The 25,460-nt window shown below is 32.2% G+C and overlaps 1 protein-coding gene across 1 annotated transcript; it reads left to right on the forward strand.

Annotated features, from left to right (window-relative positions):
• The first annotated feature begins 23,919 nt into the window (after positions 1 to 23,919).
• LOC127727699 (uncharacterized) lies at positions 23,920 to 24,948 on the forward strand. The gene is made up of 3 exons (XM_052234815.1): positions 23,920 to 24,031; positions 24,275 to 24,433; positions 24,677 to 24,948. Exons 1-3 carry the CDS (start codon positions 23,920 to 23,922, stop codon positions 24,946 to 24,948), a joined length of 543 nt encoding a protein of 180 aa, XP_052090775.1.
• Positions 24,949 to 25,460: the final 512 nt, after the last annotated feature.

Below are 25,460 nucleotides of genomic sequence, written 5' to 3' on the forward strand. Positions count from 1 at the left end.
AGGCAATTGAAACCTAGCTTTTGAAGCTATAGAACAGTTTTGAAATCTCAATTTTTACCTGAACCATTAAATTGTTTGTTCAAACAAATTCGCCTTATATATATATATAATTAATTATATATGTATATAATTAATTATATATAAAATATAATTAATTATATATAAAATATTCCTTTTGAAAAATTCAATAAATGACGGCGAAAAGGTTTTTTTTAGGAAATCGCCTGTATGAGTAATACATATCTAAAGAAGAAGGTGGTAAATGGTGTGTTACTGATCGTTACTAAGTAGTCCTATTTTGCGTTTATGAATACAGCGATTGTCATCGTATACACTACAATAGTCTAAAAGTCTGAATAGACCAGTTTTTGTCTTAATTTGCATGAACTTTTACTCGACATTCTCCAAAAGTATGACTTGTGTCTTAATTTTTCTTGAAAAATTCTCATTTATATTAAATTTGTATGAAATTTACTCGACATATTCTCGACATTCTGAATATGGTCTTAAAATTTCTTGACAAATTCTTGACATTTGAATACTGTCTTGAAATTTCTCGACATATTCTCGACATTCTTATTTTTTCTCAGTATGGCTTGACATATTCTGAACATTTTGAATAGTGTCTTAAATTTACTTGACAGTTCTGAGTTTTACAAATCATGACCAATATTCATGATATAACTTTAATCTTTATTTCTCTTTATATGATATACTGTTGTTTCAAGTTACACTTCTTTACAACAAAAATAAAAGTTGGGCATGTAAAATAATTGAAAATTTGGGTATATAAATATTTTTACAAATGAAAATATGGCTATGAAATCTAAAGTATAAAATAATTCAAATGTGGGTGTGTTGATATAAAACAATTTCAATGTGGGTTTTTAAATAATTACAAATTTTGATTCCTAAATCTTATAAATTAAATGATTCAAACCAATCATACTGTAGACATATTTCATTGTACATACATAATATTCAATGTTGATATGGTAAATAATTATTATACCAAAATGTGGTTTATAAATAGCAAATTATGATATACAAATCATTCATTTAACAGAAGAAAAATTTGTATAATGTCATCTGTTGGAATATATTAAGTATTACACATGGACAGGATGTTCCCCATGAAATTAAGGTATTCCACACCCCAGAGTACACGCAACTGTCAAATAGAAGTTATTGCTTTACCTGTAATCAGCCATACAACTTATCAGTTGACCGACCATGCCACTACAATTTAAAAAGTTTGTTGATAGATGAAAATGAAAATCATCATTTTGATAAAAAAAAAATTGAACTGAAATGGATTTTCATCAAAATTATGAAGTTAATTATCTTAACATAAAAACAAATTGAATAATTCCCAAAGATTAAAAGAAAATTATTATCTACTCCAGGAATAATAAAAAAAAATGTATTTATAATGGGTCCCATCAATGATTTCTATAGAAATCATCGGTCTTATGAAATGGTTCTCAAACAGACATGCATAATATAGATCTAAACATTTTTTTCTTTTCAGGAAGGAGTTATCACAAATATTTATTTTTGATAAAAATTATAAAATTCAACACTCAAATTTGAATAAAAAATGTTTTTGGGTTGTTCTAAAAAATGAATAAGGTTTTTGAATCAAGATGAGAACAAATTCTTTGACCTAAACGAAAGCCCCCCCCCCCCCTCTTTTTTTAGCCACACAAACCCAAAAGATGAATTGTGGGGTACAAAAGAGATACAAGACACCTATTTTAGTAAAGCAAATTTGACTGGCAGTTTTGCGAACGGCAAAAATCTAAATGCTGTTTGTCAATACCTTCGACTTATATTCCAAGTGAAAACAATTACTTAAATGTTTAATAAAAATAAATCAAAATTAAACTACATGGGAGATTATTCAGGGTATTCCAACTTAGTTGCACCAAAAGGGTATCTTACTATACCAAATTAATCCTTGATTCTTCAAAGTTTAGTTTAGCCATTATAAAAAGGAGTATATAACAGCAATAGAATGTCATAAACAGTGCAGAATAAGTCTGTTCACATTTAAGGCGAAATTTATACTGTTGAGATAGTGTCAAGACATATTTAAGACTGTCAAGAATGTGTCGAGACATATTCAGACATTATTTAGAATGTCAAGAATATGTCGAGACATATTCAGACATTATTAAGAATGTCAAGAATATGTCAAGACAGATCGAGACAAATTTAAGACAGTCAAGAATTGGTCGAGACTAATCCAGACTCTTATCAGATGATACAGGAAGTGTCGAGAAATTTTAAGACAATGTTCATACTGTCAAGACACTTGTCAAGAAAAATCAAGAACCTTATTAGACAAATTCATACTATGTCAAGAATTTTTAAAAATTATTCAGACAAATTAAGAATGTCGAGTAAAAATTCATGCAAATTCAGACAAAAACTGGTCTTTTCAGACTTTTTGACTTTTGTAGTGATACCGACAGTCAAGCTGAAAGAGAGAGAGAGCTTTTGTCGCGGAGTCTTCTCTGCATCACCACTGAAAACTGATCAACAAAATATCAACAAATCGGAACAGCATGCAACTTCTAAAGGACACGAAGTTGTACACTTGCTATTCTTACTTTTGATCTGAATGATTTTTTATGGGTTAATCCACCAAAACAAAAAAGCATGAACTGTGCCAGTTCACCTAAAAACAGAGATTTCAGGAGTCACAAATCTTCCATAGAAAATTTGATTAACTAGAATTTATTCTTGCAACCCACTTACCGATTGTCATCAATAAACATTTACAATTCCAAACATCAGGGAGCTTATATCAAACATCAAATTTTTTTTTATCATATTGAACATAAGGTTTTTAAAACAGAAAGTCATTTCCTCAACTCTGTAAAATATCAAACAGTCTCTGAGAATGGTATCATACATGTATTTCTTGCTTTTTTATGCCCCCGCCATAGCCTGTTACCCTTGTTCGTCTTTACGTCCGTCCGTACGTCCCAAAGTTGGTTTCCGTTCTCTAACTTTAGTTTGCCTCAACCAAATGTTATGAAACTTATACTCAATGCTTATTACCACAGAACACAGATCGAGTTTAAATTTTGGTGGCGTCACTTTAACCGTTCTAGAGTTATGCTCCTTTACAAATGGAAAAATTGCTAAATTTTCGTTTCCGTTCTTTAACTTAAGTTTGCCTCAACCAAATGTTATGAAACTTATACATAATGCTTAATAACACAATATACAGATCAAGTTTGAATTTTGGTGCCGTCACTTATACTGTTCTAGAGTTATGCCCTTTACAAAGGGAAAAATTGTTAATTTCTTTCTATTTTTTTTTCTAATTATCAAGTCATTTTTTAAATTAGAGTTATCTTCCTTTGTCCATGATTATAGTTGAATCAACTACAATCAATGCTTTATACAATGCAATGTTTAATTTTGCCTTCCACTGATAAATTAAAGCAATTTTGACCCTTCATTTCTAAAAATATTTTAAAGTCTTCTTTGAAAATTGGAGTTATCTTTCTTTGTGCATAATGGTAGTAGAATCAACTACAACCAATGCTTTATACAATGCAATATTCAATTTTACTTCCTACTGATAAATTAAAGCAATCTTTACCATTCAGTGCTTACAAGCACTTTGATTAGCGTTCTAGGGTTATGCCCCTTTACAAATGAAAAAATTGCTAAATTTTGCCCAAACCAAACATTATGAAACCTATACACAATATTCATTACCTCAAAACTAAGATAATGTACAATTTTTTTGTTTCCGTTTTCTAACTTTAGTTAGCCTCAACCAAATGTTATGAAACTTGTACACAATGCTTATTACTACGTAATACAGATTAAGTGCGAAATTTGGTGGCGTCACTTTTACCATTCTTGAGTTATGTCCCTTTATAAACATAAAAATTGCTGAATTTTTCGTTTCCGTTCTCTAACTTTAGTTTATCTCAACCAAATGTTATAAAACTTATACACAACCGTTCTAGAGTTATGCGTGTTTACAAATAGAAAAAATTGATGAATTTTTAGTTTCTGTCCCCTTCTTAAGTTAGCCTCAACCAATTGTTATGAGACTTACCCCAATGCTTATTACCACAAAACAAAGATGAAGTTCAAATTTGGGTAGCGTCACTTTTACCGTTCTTCAGTTATGTTCCTTTATAACTATATGATATGCAAGCGGGGGCATCATCTGTGTCCATATGTGGACACAATCCACATTTATTTAAGAACTCAAATGCATATTCATGAATGAACAGTTTCAATGAAATCTTATTCTTGCATTTTACACTCCTCATAGATGCCTTAAAAATAGACAGAGCCAATGTGAGATGTAGGAAGTCTTCACAAAGCAATAAAGCTTGCCGACAGAGATTATATCATTAAAGGCGTATGAAAACCTTAAAAAGATCTGCACTGGTTGTTGATAGACATTGTGGGCTTACCGTATGCTCGATGTTATAGAAATGGCTGTGAAATTGAATTGTTGTCCCCCGCGCAACACGTTGCGGGGACATGGAAATACCGGCATCCGTCCGTCCGTCCGGTCTTGTTAGCGATCTCACGTGTTCAATTATTGCCAAATTTTTATGAAACTTAAATCATAGGTTTATATCAGCAATGTCTTGGACGAGTTCGAAAATCAGTGCCGATCAGTAATTTTATAAGAGTTAAGCCCCTCGGAAACATTAATTTTATGGAAAATTGGATCGTTATCGCTCTCATGTGTACAATTCTTGCCAGAATTTTATGAAACTTAAATCATAGGTTTATATTAGCAATGTCTTGGAAGAGTTCGAAAATCAGTGTCGATCAATTATTTTTAAAAGAGATATGCCTCTTGGAAATATAAATTATATGGAGAATTGCTTTGTTAGCGCTCTCATATGTACAATTCATGCCAGAATTTTACGAAACTTAAATCATAGGTTTATATTAGCAATGTCTTGGACGAATTTGAAAATCAGTGCCGATCAATAATTTTTAAAAGAGTTATGCCCCTTGGAAATATTAATTATATGGAAAATTGCCTTATGAGCACTTTAATGTATACAATTATTTTTATGAAATTTATATTATAGGTTTATATCATCAATGTTCTTCAAGAGTTCAATAATCAGTGTTGATCAATTATTTTTCAAAGAGTTATGCCCCTTGAAAATATTAATAATATGGAAAATTGCAATGTTATCGCTCTCATGTGTTCAATTCTTGCCAGAATTTTATGAAACTTATGTCATAGGTTTATATCAGCAATGTCTTTGACACTTCCGAAAATAAGTTCTGATCAAATATTTTTAACGAGTTATGCTCCTTGGAAATACAAATTATAATGGAAATCAAATTGGATTTGCTCTTAAGCCTTCATTTCTCTTAGGATATTAATAAAAAGTTTTAAAGAACAAAAATAAGGTGCTTTTTTTAGTAATTGCCCTTGTACCTTGGAAAGATAAAATATGTGCAATGCGGGGGACATTGGAACTCTGCTCTTTAATAAGATTTGATAGATCTGGTAACCGTAGGATTTGGGGGGGGGGGGGGAGAGGTGAATATAGATTAACTTCCAGATTGACGCCAATATCTTGACAATTTGTTTTTACTATTTGTTGTAACTAGTAGTAATCTGTTATTTCATGTTTGTTTCTTGTTATAAATACACCTACCATTTCCTTAGGGTCTTGTCAGGAAAACGTAAGTTTACAGTTCAGTACGTATCATGAACGGAAAATGATCGACCCTCTTTGTCTCAATTCCTTTACACAAGCAAATTTTGCACGTGAAACTCACATGAAAATTTTCATGTGAATTTCTCATGTGAAATTTTTCACGTAAACTTTCACAAAAAAATGAAATTTTTCATGATTTTAATTAAATTTGTAAATGTTATTTGAATAACTTTATTTTTGAAATGCACGTGAATTTCATGTGATTTTTACGTGAAATCTCCATCAACTGATTTCAATCTAGTTTCACGTATAAGCTCTTTTGAGGTGAATCTCACCTGAATTGCAATTCTAATTCACATGAAATTCATGTGAATGAAATTTCCCCGTGTAGGAGTAATCTACGGCCGTGACGTTTTAGTATCATCAAAAGAAAATCATATGAAATTAATTGCAGTTTAGTTGAATGGTGGCATTGAGACATACTGTTTTGCTTTATTGTCTCTGATTTAAGAGAGAGAGTCAATGTTTATCCAACATATATAGATTTTGTAAATACCGTTGGAAAATCTCATATAAGTTGGCTGAGTTATGTTGATATTCCAGAAAGTGATATCGACATATAAGTGAAATAAAGCAACAATTATTATAGGACAAATCCAACCAGATAAGTGGTCTGAGGTCAAATTTACGAAGGGTAATTACGGTGATGGAACCAAACCCACATAATCTGAAAAAATAGTTTTCATTGATAACGGTTTCCATCCATATTTACTCTTGAGGAATTTTTCTGCGCCTACAAGCCTGAAACAAAAAGTTTTTTTTTGGAAGACGAATTATCCCTAATTACACATTTTCACTTAGTATGAAGTAACTTGGTTGTGCTTATACTTTTCTTTTCCAAAATACGAATAGGAAAGTGTACAGTTTTCACCATACTTTGTTGACATGGTTATTCATTGGATGTACGAGTTTTCTCAATTTCCTGAATTCAACTTAATTTAAAGTTGTTGTAACAAATTGTAATACTGTACGTTGAGTTCTATATTTGTACCAGAATTTGGGCCATATAAGGGTCTGGAAGTATCCACTCTTTACTATTCTATATAACAAATTGTCATTTAACTCGACCACGCCAAGTTTTTGTCCTTCGTGCCAATCTTATGTGTTAACCTATTTCAAACGAATTTTTCAAGGTTTTTTTCTTTTACAGGCAGTTACACTACTGTCCCAAGTTAGGGTAGGGTTGGCACTCTCAAACATGCACAACCCCGCCGCATTCTTTATATATCTGTAATTTAGTGGTCCTTTGTTGCTGACTGTCATGAAACAAACATATTTTGTGTGCCCGAAACGCTTTTCTGCTCATATTTTGCTTTGGTTTATTGTTTTTTCATAAATTAATCCGTTGGTTTATTTCGTTTAAATTGTTTCACATTTGTTTATCTTTGTTGTCTTTCAATCATAATAAAATCTAATAAATGTAATGTAATAATATAGCTGGATCACATACAACTTTTATAATATAAATTTTCATCTTGATATGTAACAGATAAGCTATTTTGTAGAAAACTTTCTTTTATAGTACAACATGTGCTTATTTTTTGTTGTGTATGATCTTAATTTAAACCATTTCAGATGGAAAAAGTTTTGTCATCTATTCATATATTTCAAAGAACCAGCTGCGTCATTTAAAACTCTAGTGAACAATGGAAGACCAAATCAAACTAATAAGTTCTTCTACTTTTAATCATATTCATTTTACAGTGACACGGTTTCTCAATTGATTTAATAGACAGTTAAAATCCAGCAGTCTTCATTATAGTAAGAAAGTTTAGTTTATAACTGAGAATAGTCTTAAGTGTATCGAGTAGCTTCCATTTGGGCAGTGATGCAACTCATTTTATTTTTACCAATGAAAAAATAGAGAAGTATATAAACAAAGACAAAATTGATGACGTGTATTCTTTAGTTTATTGTTTAAATGGTTCCACACATTTGACTTCTCCACCCTTTACATCTGTATTTATATCTCATTATTAACTTGAAAATTAATTATACATTGCTCCTGGGTGGGATATAGTGTTTTACCTATATCTCTGTCCACCTGTCCCATGAAATTCCGTGGCCATTTTCTAAGGAACTACAAATCTGATCTTCCTGAAACTTGTTATTAGTCTTCATATAAACATGCATTACCTTGTGATGCGGTATCAGAGTCATCAATCGTCAACTTCCATGTTTATTAAATACTTGGGACGTTGCGCACGATGTTGGTACGAATTCAATTTTGCTTATTAAAATAATCACCATTAAAAGCAAAGCGTAGACTGGTCAGCTCGATAAAATTATTGTGATTTTTGGTTGAATTGAGTATATAATGGCTTAAAATAAAGAAAAATAAGAATTCAGATTTAGATGTAAGGACATACGATAGAGTTTTGATCTTACGGTGATTTTTTAACGAAAACTTGTATGCTAGCTATTTTTCACCTCGTCAAATCAAATATGTAATAACAATATACTTTCATGTGCTACCTTAAGAGATAAATGGGGTCGAAATTTTAGACATTTACTCAAATTTTGGTTTCTTGGAAAATTCTATCATTTGGATAGACATACCTAACATATTTGTTTCAAATGATAAACACATGCGGATTTTTGTTAAAACATTTGGAATATCCTCTGTAAATAATTATTCTAAATTTTTTTTTAAATAATCCATTTATATTATTATAAAGTTTTCATGATTTTAGAAAAAAAGACATTTTTTGCGGTACATTTATTTGATTAGAAGAATTCATCGGTGATTTGTTCATAAAAAATAGTACAATTAATCTTTATGCATAATCAAGTCAAATGTCATTTAAGTAAAGTGGGGTCCATGAATTCTTTTTTCAGTTAATGATTAAAATCAGTCGAAAAATGCCTTTTTACAATGTACCAAAAATTATGACACTCGATTACTCCATTTTCACGTAGAATCGTCATGTCCAACGTTGCATTTTTATGTGTTAACTTATATCTTTATATAGTATTTCTTCTCTGATCATCGTAAAACTCTGTAAAATATTGTTTTTGTTATAATTATTGACATGTTAAAGCAAAATCAACATCTCAAAAACTGCTGACAGGAAAATGGTTTGCTTGAAAACGGTCTGAAACATGTCTAACTATATTCAAATTATATCAGGTTTGTTCATTTATATCGTGAAATCGGCAAAGCTGAGAATAATGATATTTATAGTTTATAAAGTATATTTATTTCATTCCTGTTTATGATAATTTCTTGCTGGAAACATGAGTATTAATATCAGACTTGCTTGTTCATGTAATGTTGTGAATCACAGTTTATGGCTAAACTCGGTAAAGACCCGTCTAACTTTTATTTAATTGATAAATTCAACTACACTTACCGTTATCTTAATGATATTTTTCGGTAAATAATCAAGAATTCACTAAATATACTGCCGAAATTTACCCAAAGGAACCTACTTTAAATAAATCAAATATTAAAAGCAATAACTGTCCTTTCCTAGATTTAGATATGTCTGTTTTACACCAGAAACTCTACACAAAAATTTACGACAAAAGGGATGATTTATTCTTTCCCTAATGTTAATTTTCCTTTTTTGGATGGTGATGTTCCTTTGACACCGTCTTACAGTGTTTATATATCCCAAATCGTTCGTTATGCCCGTGTCTGTAGTGACGTTTTGGATTTGAATGAGCGTAACCTATGTATTACTGGTAAAATATTAAGTCAGGGATTTCTTTACCACAAATTACTTAAAACCTGTACTGAATTCTTCCATAGATAAAAAGATTTGGTTGTACCTGTAGAAAACGTATTTCGAACGGAAAAGCACATCCTAAATTTTACGGTGATGTTGTTTACACAGCCCGGAAATTTAGATACGATCCTTGTAAACTGATTAATTTTTTTAATAAACTTATTCTAAAGGTTGCCAATTCAACACTGTAATTAGATCTTTAAATATTGTTTTTATTGATATAAATATTGATTTTGTTGTCCCCGCGTAACGCGTTGCGGTGGGCATGGAAATACCAGGCGTCCGTCCTTCCGTCCGGTCTTGTTAGCGCTCTCACGTGTACAATTCTTGCCAGATTTATGAAACTCATATCATACGTTTATATCATCAATGTCTTGGACGAGTTAGAAATCAGTGCCGATCAATTATTTTTAAAAGAGTTATGCCCTTGGAAACATTAATTATATTGAAAATTGCATCGTTAGCGCTGTCATGTGTACAATTCCTGCCAGAATTTTATGAAAATTATATCATAGGTTTATATTAGCAATGTCTTGGAGGAGTTCGAAAATCAGTGCCGATCAATTATTTTTATACGAACGCAAACACATTTTGCGGTCGTATATATTGGTATGACGTTGGCGTCGTCGTCGTCGTCGTCGTCGTCCGAAGACACATTGGTTTTCGCACTCTAACTTTAGTTTAAGTGAATGGATCTCTATGAAATTTTACCATAAGGTTCAATACCACAAAAGGAAGGATGGGATTGATTTTGGGGGTTATGGTACCAACAGTTAAGGAATTAGGGGCCAAAAGGGGCCAAAAATAAGCATTTTTGTAACTTCCAGACATAACTTGTGTGTTAGTGTATGGATCTCTCTGACATTGTACCACAAGGTTCCATATCACAAAGGGAATGCTGGGATTGATTTTGGGGGTAATTGCCTCCAAATTTTAGGAATTGGGGGCCAAAAAAGGGACAAAAAACAAGCATTTTTCTTGTTTCATGACAATAACTTGTGTGTAAGTGTATTGATCTTTCTGAAATTGTACTACAAGGTTCCATATCACAAAGGGAAAGCTGGGTTTGAGTTTTGGGTGATGAATCATAAGGGGGTTCAAAAATTTTTAGGGGGGATTTTATTTTTCCTTTTTTTTCTTTAAAATTTTCCATTTTAAATTGGTTATTTCTGATTTATATATAAAAGCAAATAATAATGATATGGTTTGAATAGGTAAATTAAATTTTTTTAAGTTCTTAGACCACATTCATTCTGTGTCAGAAACCTATGCTGTGTCAAATATTTAATCACAATCCAAATTCAGTGCTGTATCAAGCTTGAATGTTGTGTCCATACTTGCCCCAACTGTTCAGGGTTCGACCTCTGCGGTCGCATCAAGCTGCGCCCAGCGGAGCATTTTATTAAAAGAGTTATGCCCCTTGGAAACATTAATTTTATGGAAAATTGCATCGTTAGCGCTGTCATGTGTTCAATTCTTGCCAGATTTTTATGAAACTTATATCATCGGTTTATATCAGCAATGTCTTTGACGAGTTCGAAAATCAGTGTCGATCAATTATTATACGACCGCAAATTTTTTTTTCTAGTTGGCGTCGTCCGAAGACACATTTGGTTTCAGGACAATAACATTAGTTTAAGTAAATGGATCTCTAAGAAATTTTACAAGAAGGTTCAATACCACAAAAGGAAGGTTGGGATTGATTTTGGGGGTTCTGGTACCAACAGTTTAGGAATTGGGGGCCAAAAAGGGGCCAAAAAGAAGCATTTTTGTAGTTTCCAGACAGTAACTTGTGTTTAAGTGTATGGATCTCTCTAAAATTGTACAAGGTTCCATACCACAAAGGGAAGGCTGGGTTTAATTTGGGAGTAATTACTCCAAGGGGGAGGGGGTTGAAAAAGTTTGGGTTTTTTTTTTCCAACTTTTTTACGGTTCATATTTTTTTTCTTCAAAATTTTTGAAATTTCAAATGATTGCACAGTATTGCGCAATAGCAAATCTTCAATTGCACAGTATTGCGCAATAGCACAGTATTAATCAATACCACAGCATTGGGCAATATCAAGAAATCTTCAATTGCACAGTATTGCGCAATAGCAAGAAATCTTCAATTGCACAGTATAGCGAAATAGCACAGCATTGCGCAATAGTAAGAAATCTTCAATTGTACAGTAATGCGCAATAGCACAGTATTGCACAATAGCATAGTATTGAGCAATAGCACAGTATTGCACAATAGCAATAAATCTTCAATTTCACTGTATTGGGCAATAGCAAGATATTTTCAATTGCACAGTATTGCGCAATAGCAAGAAATCTTCAATTGCACAGTATTGCGCAATAGCAAGAAATCTCCAATTGCACAGTATTGCGCAATAGCAAGAAATCTTCAATTGCACAGTACTGCGCAACAACAATTTATTGGGTAATAGCACAGTATTGTGCAATAGCACTAAATCTTCAATTGCATAGTACTGCGCAATAGCACAGTATTGCACAATAGCACAGTATTGCGCAATAGCAAGAAATCTTCAATTATACAGTATTGCGCAATAGCAAGAAATCTCCAATTGGCCAGTATTGCGCAATAGCACAGTATTGCGCAATAACACAGTATTGCGCAATAGCAAGAAATCTTAAATTGCACAGTATTGCACAATAGCAAGAAATCTTAAATTGCACAGTATTGCGCAATAGCAAGAAATCTTAAATTGCACAGTATTGCGCAATAGCAAGAAATCTTCAATTGAAAATAAATACAAATCTTTTAACCAATTTCAATGGGATTAATTCAAAATCTTTAATTTTTGGGGGTTCTAACCTTGTATTACTTTTTTGGATATTGGGCCCCATTTTTTAATTGGTCTACATTGAGGTCAAAAGGGGTCCAAAATTAAACTTTGTTTGATTTCATCAAAAACTGAATTATTGCGGCTGTATGATATGCTGAATCTTATTGTGCATTTAGATTTTTTATTTTAGGCCCTGTTTTCAAATTAGTCCATATTAAGGTTTGAAGGGTCTAAAATTAAACTTTGTTTGATTTCAACAAAAATTGAATTTTTGGTGTTTTTTTATATGCTGAATCGAAACATGTTGTTAGATTTTGGATATCAGACCATTCTAGGTAAATTAAATGTCCCATTTCAAATTTTTAAGATCTTTGACCACATTAATTTTGTGTCAGAAACCTATATTATGTCAAAAATTTGATCACAATCCAAATTCAGACAGTATCAAAGCTTGAATATTGTGTCCAAACTTGCCCCAAATGTTCAGGGTTAGACCTCTCCGGTCGTATCTGGCTGCACTCAGCGAAGCATTTTATTTTTAAAAGAGTTATGCCCCTTGGAAATATATAAATTATATGTAGAATTGCACTGTTAGCGCTCTCATATGTACAATTCTTGAAACTTAAATCATAGGTTTATATTAGCAATGTCTTGGACGAATTTGAAAATCAGTGCCGATCAATAATTTTTAAAAGAGTTATGCCCCTTGGAAATATTAATTATATGGGAAATTGCCTTATGTGTACAATTCTTGCCATATTTTTAATGAAATTCATATTATAGGTTTATATCATCAATGTTCTTGAAGAGTTCATAAAAGAACAGAGTTCCAATGTCCCCCGCGTTGTATACATATTTTATATTTCCAAGGGGAATAACTCTTTTAAAAAAAGTCGATCGTCCACCATTATAGAACTTGTCCGAGATATTGCTGATATTAACATATTGTATAAGTTTTATAAAAATCTGGCAAGAATTGTACCCGTGAGAGCGCTAACGAGGCCATTTTCCATAAATTTAATATTTCCAAGGGGCATAACCCTTTAAAAAAAAGTCGATCGGCCACCATTACAGAACTTGTCCGAGATATTGCTGATATTAACCTATACTATACGTTTTATAAAAATTTGGCAAGAATTCTGCCCGTGAGAGCGCTAAAGAGGCCATTTTCCATAAATTTGATTTTTCCAAGGGCATTACTCTTTTAAATAAAGTTGATCATCCACCATTTTAGAACTTGTCCGAGATATTGCTGATATAAACCTATAGTATAAGTTTTATAAAAATCTGGCATGAATTGTACCCGTGAGCGCCGTAGGGAACCACTAGTGGTAGGTCGGTGATATTTGGTAAGCAGTTGTATAAGCATTGGCATATCTCATTTCCATGGAGATAAATTGACACCGGCCTCTCAGTCATGGTCAATTGACTTTCAAACTTTTGCTTAGTTTTCATGTATTAGTTTGTGATTAGGTCAGTTTAAGGGGAACCGTTAATGGTAGGTCAATGATAATCGGTATGCAGTTATATAAGCATTTGCACATCTTATTTCCATGGAGAGTATTTGGTCTTTACCCCTCAGTCATGGTCTATTGACTGAAACTGTTGCTTAGTTTACATGTATTAGTTTGTGATTAGGTCAGTTTAAGATGAACCACTAATGTTAGGTCAATGATATTTGGTATGCAAATGTATTGGCATTTGCAGGTTTCATTTCCATGGAAATTATATAACCCTACCCCCTCATTATAGTTCATTGACTTTGAAACTTTTACATAGTTTACAAGTTAATGTTTGTGTTTAGGTTTGTTTAAAGGGAACGACTTATGAAAAGTCAATGGTATTTGGTATGCAGTTGTATTATCATTGGTACATCTCATTTCCATAGAGATTATTTAGCCTTGTACCTTCAGTCATAGTTCATTGACTTTGAATATTTGCATGACTTACATGTTAAAGCATTGCTATTTTAATTTCAACATTTGCATCATCAAAATAATAAATAGGCGTTGTCTGTTAGGGCTATTTCAGAAATAAATAAATGGGAGGGTTGGACGGCAGTTGTTAGATTGGTGGTTGTACATTAACATATTAAGATTTAGAAGCTTTTCCTAATACATAACATTAATGTTTGTGTTTAGGTTTGTTTAAAGGGAACGACTTTTGAAAAGTCAATGGTATTTGGTATGCAGTTGTATTAGCATTGGCACATCTTATTTCAATGGAGATTGTTTAGCCCTGTACCTTCAGTCATAGTTCATTGACTTTGAATATTTGCATAACTTACATGTTAAAGCATTGCTATTTTAATTTCAACATTTGCATCATCAAAATAATAAATAGGCGTAGGGCTGTTCCAGAAATAAATAAATGGGAGGGTTGGACGGCAGTTGATAGATTGGTGGTTGTACATTAACAAATTAAGATTTAGAAGCTTTTCCTAATAAATATCATTAAATATGACTGTACAAAAGGTGACGAAACAGGAATGAATCTCGGAATTTTTTTTATTTCTTATATGGAGTTATTTCCCCTTAAAGTGGATTTTCTTTAAAATTTGTTTTTACTGATTATTGAACTACACAATATTTTTATTTTACTTTTTAACTGCAATTGAATGTCATTTTACTGAAAAGAAGTACAGCTTAGATTTTTTTGTTGGTTTAAAAGGGGAATTAGCTACGAGATATAAAAAGAATAAAATATGATTTTTTTTTTGTTCAATCATTAATGGAAGTGAAATAGTGAAATAATAATTCGCTTTTCAGATTCTTTATTAAAATAAAAGAAAGAAACATCGCTAATGAATTATTCACTTGCAAGTGAATAATTCGACCTCATTGAATCAGTATTCATGTGAACTGTAACTGATCCCTATAGCTAGAGATGGATTACGCATGAACTAGGCGTGTTCAGTTATTAAATGGAAAAGAATGTAAACATTGGAAGTGAAATAAGGGTAAACTATTTAATTGTCTGATTCGATATAGAAAAACTCATTCTTTTACAGGTAAAAACGATTATTAACATATTTGTTTAACCTATAATATGAAATGAAACAGACCTAGAAAAATCCAATTCCACGAGTTCGCAATTAATCTATTTATATTTATGTTTATGTTTATATTGGTTTATATGACCGTCGTCAGTTTTCGGAGGTCATTTTGATGGTTAATTAGATGGCGTCTGGACTAAAATACACACGAAATGCTGCTACATAAAATCGAGTCTATGCATCTTAAATTGTTTATTTTAGACTTTTTATAATTTGGATATGCGTTTTAGTGTGTTATAAGTCGAATGTAAGAATTTAAGTCAAATCGGTGAACATGAATTTGACAGCTTTAAAAAAGTTAATTTTATTGAAAAAAAGAATTTCTTAGTAGACCATTATATCAGATTTGAATATTGTAAATATAATCAAGTTGTCACCATTTTAATATTTTAATTACTAACTAATATCATAAAACACTACTCAATTGAAAAAATCTGTTGTAAAAGTGATAGCCACGCTAAAGTGCCTCTTATGTCTCGCCTTGACGGAGTCTAAAAGCGAGACTTATATTTGTTGTTTCTGACGGCATTGGCAGCGGAGTCAACAATGTATTAGTTTGTGATTAGATCAGTTTATGGGGAATCACTAGTGGTAGGTCAATGATATTTGGTATGCAGTTGTATTAGCATTGTCACATCTCATTTCCATCGAGATTATTTTGTCCCACCCACTCAGTCAGGGTCTATTGACTTTGAACATTTTGCTTACTTTAAATGTATTAGTTTGTGATGAGGTCAATTTAAGGGGAACCACTAGTGGTAGATCAATGGTATATGATATGTAGATGCATTAGCAGATGATTTGACTCCGCCCCCTCAGTCATGGTTCATTGATTTTGAAACTTTTACATTGTTTACAAGTTAAAGTTTGTGTTTTGGTTAGTGTAAAGGGCAATACTGAAGATAATTCAATGGTATTTGGTATGCAGTTTTATAAGCATTGGCATTTCTCATTCACATGGAGGTTATTTTGTCCTGCACATTAAGGATGTACACCTCTGAGGAGCCAAAAATTTCTAGAATTAAACTTTTCTTCTTAAGTTGATTTTGGGGTTTATATGACTGTAAAAAAATAATTGGTGCAGAAAAAAATCATATGGTGGTGCACTTCCTTTTTTGTTACGGCCCTTTGAAAGTACCCAATTTGGATGATATTCCCATTTTTCATCAATTTTTACCCATTTTTGTGCTATTACCGTGAATACTTTCAATAAAGATGTAGTGGACCAATCTGAATAAATTTAATTAAAAAAAACTATAGGTAGGTGTTAATATAAGAAAGTTTTATCATATTTTGATGCTTTTTTGTGTCAAATTTACCATGCTGTCAATTTTGTAAATTTGTGATTTTTCTCTATTTTAAGAACAAAATGCATATTATTTCAACTTCTTTGTTAAAAATGATTGAAGAAATACATATCCAAGAAATTTGAAAAGAAAAAGGTGATATGAGTTGTACATGTTTCTGGTAAAATCATTTCTTGTACCCCTCACTCATTTTCTCAAAATTTTGGCTAAAAAGACTGACTTGATTGGTAATAAAATTTGAAAAATTTATTACTCAAAAACTACTTATTGTAAATACACAATTTTTTCACTGAGTTAAGTTTGATTATAACATTTTTTAAATTCATTGATATTTTTCACTTGTATCACATGTTTTGGAAATAATTCTAGAACGAGATTTCAACGAGACTGACACGTCAGCAGAATACATCCCTAAGCTATAGTTCATTGAATTTGAATATTTTACATGTTTAAATATTGCCATTTGGATTAAATATTTGCATTATACTATCAATGAAATTGAAAACTACACAAACGAGACATATCTCTGTATCAACAGTTTATTATAGGAATGTGCCCATCTGCCCTCAGTTTCTAGCCAACTTGTACTACATGTACCTGGATCAATTTCAATATAAAGTATGATATAACATTCATATATTATATTGATCTTATCACCCTATTGCGTATGGAATCAATGACATTTAAGTTGACAATGGACATGCACCCTTCACAACGAGCTGATATGAGCCCATTTCTCATGCTAGCAGAGTCAGATTGACGAAATAAAGGAAAAATAAACAAAATAGCGAAAAGCAGGTTTATTATACCCATATTTTTATTGGAATTGTACATATGATGATTGACACATACTGTTACTGCATGCCTTCGTAAACTACTTGATGAATTTTTTGTTAATTTGGTGGAGGAAAATTTTTACTCGAAAGTGGTGATTTCTGGGTTTCTGGCTTTGAAACTCTAGACCTTTTTACAAGGTTGGAACAGCCATACCCCATTTTGGATTTTACCCTTTATATTTTGATATAAATTATATAAAAGTACAAAATTGAAAATTTTCAGGCTTAGTATCCTAATTCTACAATACATTTATGTAGTTGTGATGAAAGTCATTAAGATATACATACCTCAAAAAGATATATAAGAGCATATCAATTTCTTACACTGCTGCATTGACTTTCATTTTATTTTAAATAAAATGGGTGAATGTTTAAAACCTTTATTTACTTGTATGGGTAATGGTTGCCGAAAAAAATAAATTGTATGGGTCATGGACATTAAAACAAAGTGCCTTCCAACTCCTAAATTTTTAAGTCTAGATCTCTTGCGACAAGGAATGCATCGTGAAATGATATAAATAGAAATGAGAGGAAACTGAGAGAAATTCAATGAAAGGAATATATAAAACTGAAGTAGGAAACTAAGTCAATTCAATATTTAATTAACTTAACAACAAAGTTTTTGTGTAAATTTAGAAATTAATGTATGCATTCATTAAATTAATGCAAAATGCTGACAATAGGTGAAAAAAATGATTATGAACCTGAATTTAAAAACTAAGGTTTTTGTCCTCGACAAAGCAAAACAAGGTAAACAGATTCATAGCAGTTAATCAAATATAAGCTTGAACGCAAGAAATATTCTTTGAGACAACGTCAGATCATCATCTTATAGGAAACGTCTAACGCTAACTGGATGCAACACCCTGCGTCTTATATATAGATGGTATATCAAGCTAATGTGCGATGGGCCAATAGGGGAAGGTTCGAGGGCTGAAAACGTTAAAGTACATGGATGTTAAAAAGTAGTCTTTTTTAAAAGCTCGTATGTTAAGGTACAACATATGTGGTAGGCTTTATAATTTACCGGAAGGAATAAGTGATTGTTTCAAAATTTGGAAGACCGACCACGTAATAATTGCTAAAAAGGTAATTTAGGTGTCACAAAATACTATATTTCCTGTAAATGATTTTTTAACAATTCGGGCGTATTAAATATTTGGATAATTGGTGTAGCTTGCAGTTCACACAGTCTATCAATAATCTGAACACCTCCCCTTACAGTCGTAATTGTAAATTACAAATACAAATTCGTTCATAGTCGGATAAGTAACATTTATTTGTACAAGCTTTAATTTAAATGCGAGGGAAAGGCAATGTTCGCCGAGCTTTCAACTTCTTCGTAGCGAGTACAAATGCATGTTATATTTTCTTAGAATGTACGAACTTTGTTTCAGTCGACAGCTTATAATTTACACTTTAAACATGTACCTTTATTTTACCGACGTTATTTATTTTGACAACATCGACAATATTTCAATGGGGACCGCAAAGTAGACTTTAACGTAAACAATAATTTAAATGCATCCGTTCACTTCCAATAGAAACAGGATACAGGATACTTATGCGTATAGTATTTTGTATCTATATAGTAAAATGGTCAACTGCAGGACACAAGTCCTTCTTCCAGCTTCCGAAAAAAAAACATTTGCTTCAGCCGTAAAAGCACGGTTATGTTTGAAATTAAGTCATCGACATTTGGTTTAGAAGTTGTTAATCAAATATTCTTAATTTATCTTCCGGCATGTTTATTTTTGGTTTGTATAAACGACTGTTAACGTCATAATCCAACTACTTTCTTACGTCTATACTTTCGCGGACCATCAGACTTTAGCGTATGGAGGCATCGCACTTTAGCGCAGACCATCGCACTTTAGCGTGACCATCGTACTTTAGCGTTCCCATCGTACTTTAGAGTCCTACATATATATTCTTGCATATATTGGCCATGTATCAGGCTTCATGTCAGCATGCTATACAATGTAATGCGTTTTGATATTCATCGCTCATCAACTTCATGTTAACCCATTACTTATTTCGTCGCATTTTCTAGTAAACAACGAATAAGATCTTCTTCCTGAACAGTCTTCATATGAACAGGATATACCTTGTGATGCTGTTTTAGATTCACCAATTATCAACTTCCTGTTTACTAAATACTTGGGACGTTGCGCACGATGTTGGTACGAATTCAATTTTGCTTATTATAATAATCATCATTAAAAGCAAAGAGTAGACTGGTCAGCTCGATAAAATTATTGTGATTTTTGGTTGAATTGAGTATAATTGGCTTAAAATAAAGAAAAAAATAAGAATTCAGATTTAGATGTTAATTGCCATGTATGCCGAAACATTCGTCACATTTTTCCAGGAAACTAAAAATAAGAGCTTCCTGGAACTTGTTGTCAGTATTGATTAGAACAGTCAGAGAAAAAACTATCACCTTGCGCAACACCAAAATTTAAGTATCGACAAAATATAGGACCGTGAATTTACATATGTGTATATCAATAATATTTAGTAGGGTATTAATTCATTGACAACAAAATCAATAGTTTTACCGATAAAAAACAATATTAACAGATCTAATTACAATGTTAAATTGGTAACCTGTTAGAATAAGTTTATTTAAAGGATAGTTAAGTTTACCTGGATCGTGCTTACGTTTACGGGCTCGATATAAACAACATCACCGTAAAAATTAGAATGTACTATCCCGTTTATAATACGTTTACAGCCAAACTTGCAAACAAATGTTTGTATCGATGAAAAAATTCAGTAAAGGTTATAAGCAATTTGTAGTAGCGAAATCTTGACTTCATAATTTACCAGTAATTAATAGATTACGTTGATTTAAACCACAAACCGTCACGACAGACACCGGCGTAGCTTACGAGTGGTGATATATATAAATTTCGAAGATGGTACCAATTTGCAAAGGAAAATCACCTTCCAAAAAGGGAAAACTAACAATAGGGAACGAAAAATAGACCCTTTTGTCGAAAAATTTTCTGTCACGTTCTATGCCTCGTGTAGCGACAGTGCCACCGTCTGTGCATGTAAAATATCAATTGACTCAACTCTTTCGGGGGTCCATAGGGGCCTGTTGAAAGGCAGAATGTCTGCCCGTCTAACATAATTCTCAAAATTCCAGTCGAAATTCGTGGTTTCATTCTTGTCTAGCCAGTTCGTAAAACCAATCTGTTGGATTATAAATAATTTAGTTTTGATTTGAAAATGCATGAAATATTTTTCACTTAGGATGTAAGGCAAACAACAATAAATCAAAACAACAAAAAATTGAAAACAACACGTTTAATAATTTCATGCGTCCGAAGCGTTTTTCTGGATTTACCTTCATCAGGAACGCTCAAAGTCAAACATTTGAAATCCGAGGGATGTATAAGTACCGAAACAGTTGAAGAGCTATATGACAAAAATACCTAAAACAAATAGCCAAATCCACCTAAGGTCAACTTTGCCTGAGGGAGTTGAAACCTTAGTTTCTTTATAATTTCAAAATTTATAAACGGGCAATTTTAGAAAAAGTTTGTTATTAATCATGTCAGTACCGAAGTACTGACTACTGAGCTGATGATACCCTCGGGGACTGATAGTCCACCAGCAGAGGTATCGACCCAGTGATGTAAAAAATTGAAAACAACACGTTTAATGATTTCATGCGTCCGAAGTGCTTTTCTGGATTTACCTTCATCAGGAACGCTAAAAGCCAACCATTTGAAATCCAATGGATGTATAAGTACCGAAACAGTTGAAGAGCTATATGACAAAAATACCTAAAACAAATAGCCAAATCCATCTAAGGTCAACTTTGCCTGAGGGAGTTGAAACCTTAGTTTCTTTATAATTTCAAAATTTATAAACGGGCAATTTTAGAAAAGTTTGTTATTAATCATGTCAGTACCGAAGTACTGACTACTGAGCTGATGATACCCTCGGGGACTGATAGTCCAACAGCAGAGGTATCGACCCAGTGATGTAAAAAATTGAAAACAACACGTTTAATAATTTCATGCGTCCGAAGCGCTTTTCTGGATTTACCTTCATCAGGAACGCTCAAAGCCAAACATTTGAAATCCGAGGGATGTATAAGTACCGAAACAGTTGAAGAGCTATAGGACAAAAATACCTAAAACAAATAGCCAAATCCATCTAAGGTCAACTTTGCCTGAAGGAGTTGAAACCTAAGTTTCTTTATAATTTCAAAATTCGACGTTTTGCATTTGTTAATGTTGAAAACTCTTTTACGGTGTCGGTCTACACCTATTAATTGTAGGCTCCCAATCTGTATAGCAGCCTTTGAACCGCGCTGAGGCTTTTACTCCTAAGCCTTAAATCGTTTGTTTACGAAAACCCGTGAATTTTCCCCAGTGTACATGTATGTTTTCCTGATATGTAACCCTAACTTAAACATTGATACCATTAATCATCTTTTTAAACACCAATTTAATCCCTTTGGGAGTAACCCTTAGAAAGGTTTTCATCTACCAGATAGGCTACAAGCACAGGGACAATACAATATGACATTAAGACCAACAAGGTATCAATAACAGGAAACTGTTCAAAAAGACAAGTATATAAGATGTGGCAAGCTAAAGCAGACGGTCACAGGACAAAAAGTCACAGGACAGAAAGATACATTGTTTTCTTTTTTATTACATATATTCATTTTACAGTTAAGAAATTGTTCATAAGCCTTGATAAATGGAGATTGAATCATTTTTGTCTCGCCTTGACGGAGTCAAAAAGCGAGACATAGGTATGCTGTTTCCGGCGTCGGCGGCGTCAACAATGTATTAGTTTGTGATTAGGTCTAGTTTATGGTGAACCACTAGTGGTAGGTCAATGATATTTGGTATGCAGTTGTATTAGCATTGGCACATCTCATTACCATGTAGATTATTTGGCCATGCCCCCTCAGTCATGGTCTATTGACTTCTAAACTTTGCTTAGTTTACACGTATTAGTTTGTGATTAGGTCAGTTTATGGGGAACCACTTGTGGTAGGTCAATGATATTTGGTATGCAGTTGTATAAGCATTGGCATATCTCATTTCCATGGAGATTATTTGGCCCCGCCCCCTTAGTCATGGTTTATTGACTTTGAAACTTTTGCTTACTTTTCATGTATTAGTTTGTGATTAGGTCAGTTTAAGGGGGACCGTTAGTGGTAGGCCAATGTTAATTGGTATGCAGTTGTATAAGCATTAGCACATCTTATTTCCATGGAGAATATTTGGCCCCGCCCCCTCAGTCATGGTCTATTGACTTTGAAACTTTTGCTTAGTTTACATATGTATTAGTTTGTGATTAGGTCCGTTTAAGATGAACCACTAATGTTAAGTCAATGATATTCGGTATGCAAATGTATTGGCGTTTGCAAGTTTCATTTCCATGGAGATCATATAACCCTACCCCCTCATTATGGTTTCTTTGACTTTGAAACTTTTACATAGTTTACAAGTTAATGTTTGTGTTTAGGTTTGTTTAAAGGGAACGACTTATGAAAAGTCAATGGTATTTGGTATGCAGTTGTATTAGCATTGGCACATCTCATTTCCATGGAGATTGTTTAGCACTGTACCTTCAGTCATGGTTCATTGACTTTGAAAATTTGCATAACATGTTAAAGTATTGCTACTTTAATTTCAACATTTGCATTATCAAAATAATAAATAGGCGAGACATATCTCTGTGATAACAGTTTATTTATCATGCTAAGGCTATATTTCTTGGCACCATGAAGCCATTTAAGTACCAAGCTACTGTGACAAATTGTTTTCTTAACAATTGTTTGATCATTATTGATTTTTTTAGTGTTTTCTTATTGAAAGAAAAATAATCTCATAACTGAATTGTGTCTTTTTGTTCAGTACTTTTGGTCCATTACTTTTCTTCTGTGGCTATTTTTTTCTGTGGCCTTATGTCGTACATTCATAGATGTATAACTTTATAATAATTTATTGATTAATATTGCCAGCTTGCAAATGTCACACACCTTATGGCCAATAAAACCATATACTAAAGTAATTAAGCCAGGAATATGACAGTTTTTCCCATTCGTTTGATGTGTTTGAGCTTTTACTTTTGCTTTTTGATAAAGGACTTTCCATTTTGAATTTTCCTTGGAGTTCGGTATTTTTGTTATTTAATTTTTTTATATAAAGACGGCAATTAAAGGTATTAACTTTTCGGTTATCAATCATAACATTCAACCAATGAAATAAGACTTGACATGAACATTGAAATTATAAAATTATGGATGAAAAATGTAACCAGTAAAAATTTCATTTATAATGTTAATGTCAGGATATACCAGGTGAAGTATCACACATGTGCTAATACTATGAGGATGAAAACAAAAAAGACAATAATTCTTGCAATTGTGTTTGCAATATCATTACTGACTTATAAAATATGTTGCAATAACAATTTTGTTTTTATGGAGGAAACACCACATCGCTACAGCAAAGACATAAGTTTTTATATTTCAGAAGACGAAGAAACACCAAAACCCAAAGGAATTATACATCAGAAAATAACAAAAGCTAAAGGTATAAATAATAAAACACTATTTAAAGGAATGAATATTACTACAGAGTTTGAATACTTTTATCTTAACGTATCACAAGAAAGACTAAACGATACGTTGCTCCACAAACATCAATATAGAACATTATTGAACAACGATTTGAAATGTAATGGAAAAAATGTATTTCTTTTGGTCTTTGTTCATGTTGCATCGCATAAGTTTTTGCGACGACATCTGATTCGGTCAACATACGGATCAATTTCAGAATTTGAAAATCAACATATAGAATATATTTTTGTACTCGGACAAACCTCAAACATAACTGTTCAAAGAGAAATAAATGACGAAAGTAGGAAATATAAGGATATTGTACAAGGTAATTTTGTGGATTCCTACAGAAATTTAACATATAAACTCGTATTTAGTATGTTTTGGGTTAACAGTTATTGCAGCAGAGCCAAATACATTGTTAAAGTCGACGATGATCTAATTATCAACATTCCATTTTTAATGCGACATCTTCAACAAAAAGCAAAATACAATGTGTTTACAAATGTTCTTGAATGTATTCCACATTTGGCATCTGAACCCAAAAGAAACGGATGGAAGACGGATATATCTATATTGGATTATCCTTTTCAAACATTTCCACCATACTGTTCTGGAGCCTCATCCATAATGTCAATGGATGTTATTAGAAAAATGTATGATTCAACTAAACAAGTACCTTTCATGTGGTTGGAAGATGTGTATGGGGGTGGATTTCTTCCTTGGGTTTCAAATATTAAAATGCAATTACCTAGATGTTTTTATGAGCGTGTGGGTGACAAGTTCAATGATATATCGTGTAGACTAGTTTATTTAACAGACAACATTAGAATTCAAAGAACTGTGTGGGAAACAATATCAAATCGAACGAAGTTTCAATGCAATTGTTAAAATAAACAATGAGTAAACAAAAAGAGGAATATTTTCAAAGGCGCAAAATGTATAAACTACTGTTATTGTAATATTGTATGGGTAAGAGCAAAAGTGGAAATCAGTTTAAAAATTGAAAAATATAATATTTACTGTAAACAATTAAAAACCCCAACAACAAACATAACAAAGAAGGAAAAGTAAAAAGAGGTCATGCACCAAGAGCCTGTGGTCAACATCATAAAGTCGCTGAAACTGGCACTTAACACCGATAAACAAACAATTAAACATGTATTGATAACAAAGATATTTTCTAACGCTTAAACATTAAGCTTGAATGCAGTTTTGATGCAATCGCGAATTTTTCATGTTTTTTCCTGTATATTTTTACATTACAGTGCCCTTCTTGTAAGATCAAATCAAGTATCATCTCACGAGCAACAAAGTATTTAGTTATCTAAAAATGCTAGGTGTTCGAAAAAAGAGTATGTTTTGAGGTTAACACATATTATAAACTCAGGTACAACAGAAAT

Source organism: Mytilus californianus, unplaced genomic scaffold, assembly GCF_021869535.1.
Source record: "Mytilus californianus isolate M0D057914Y unplaced genomic scaffold, xbMytCali1.0.p SCAF_2, whole genome shotgun sequence".
NCBI lineage: Eukaryota > Metazoa > Mollusca > Bivalvia > Mytilida > Mytilidae > Mytilus > Mytilus californianus.

Excerpts from the sequence above, each read along its gene's own strand:
- LOC127727699 (XM_052234815.1), top strand. The coding sequence starts at position 23,920 with ATGGAGGAAACACCACATCGCTACAGCAAAGACATAAGTTTTTATATT. Across the intron at positions 24,032-24,274 it reads GAAAATAACAAAAGCTAAAG|AATTTGAAAATCAACATATA; the intron begins GTATAAATAATA and ends GATCAATTTCAG. Across the intron at positions 24,434-24,676 it reads AACATATAAACTCGTATTTA|CCTCATCCATAATGTCAATG; the intron begins GTATGTTTTGGG and ends ACTGTTCTGGAG.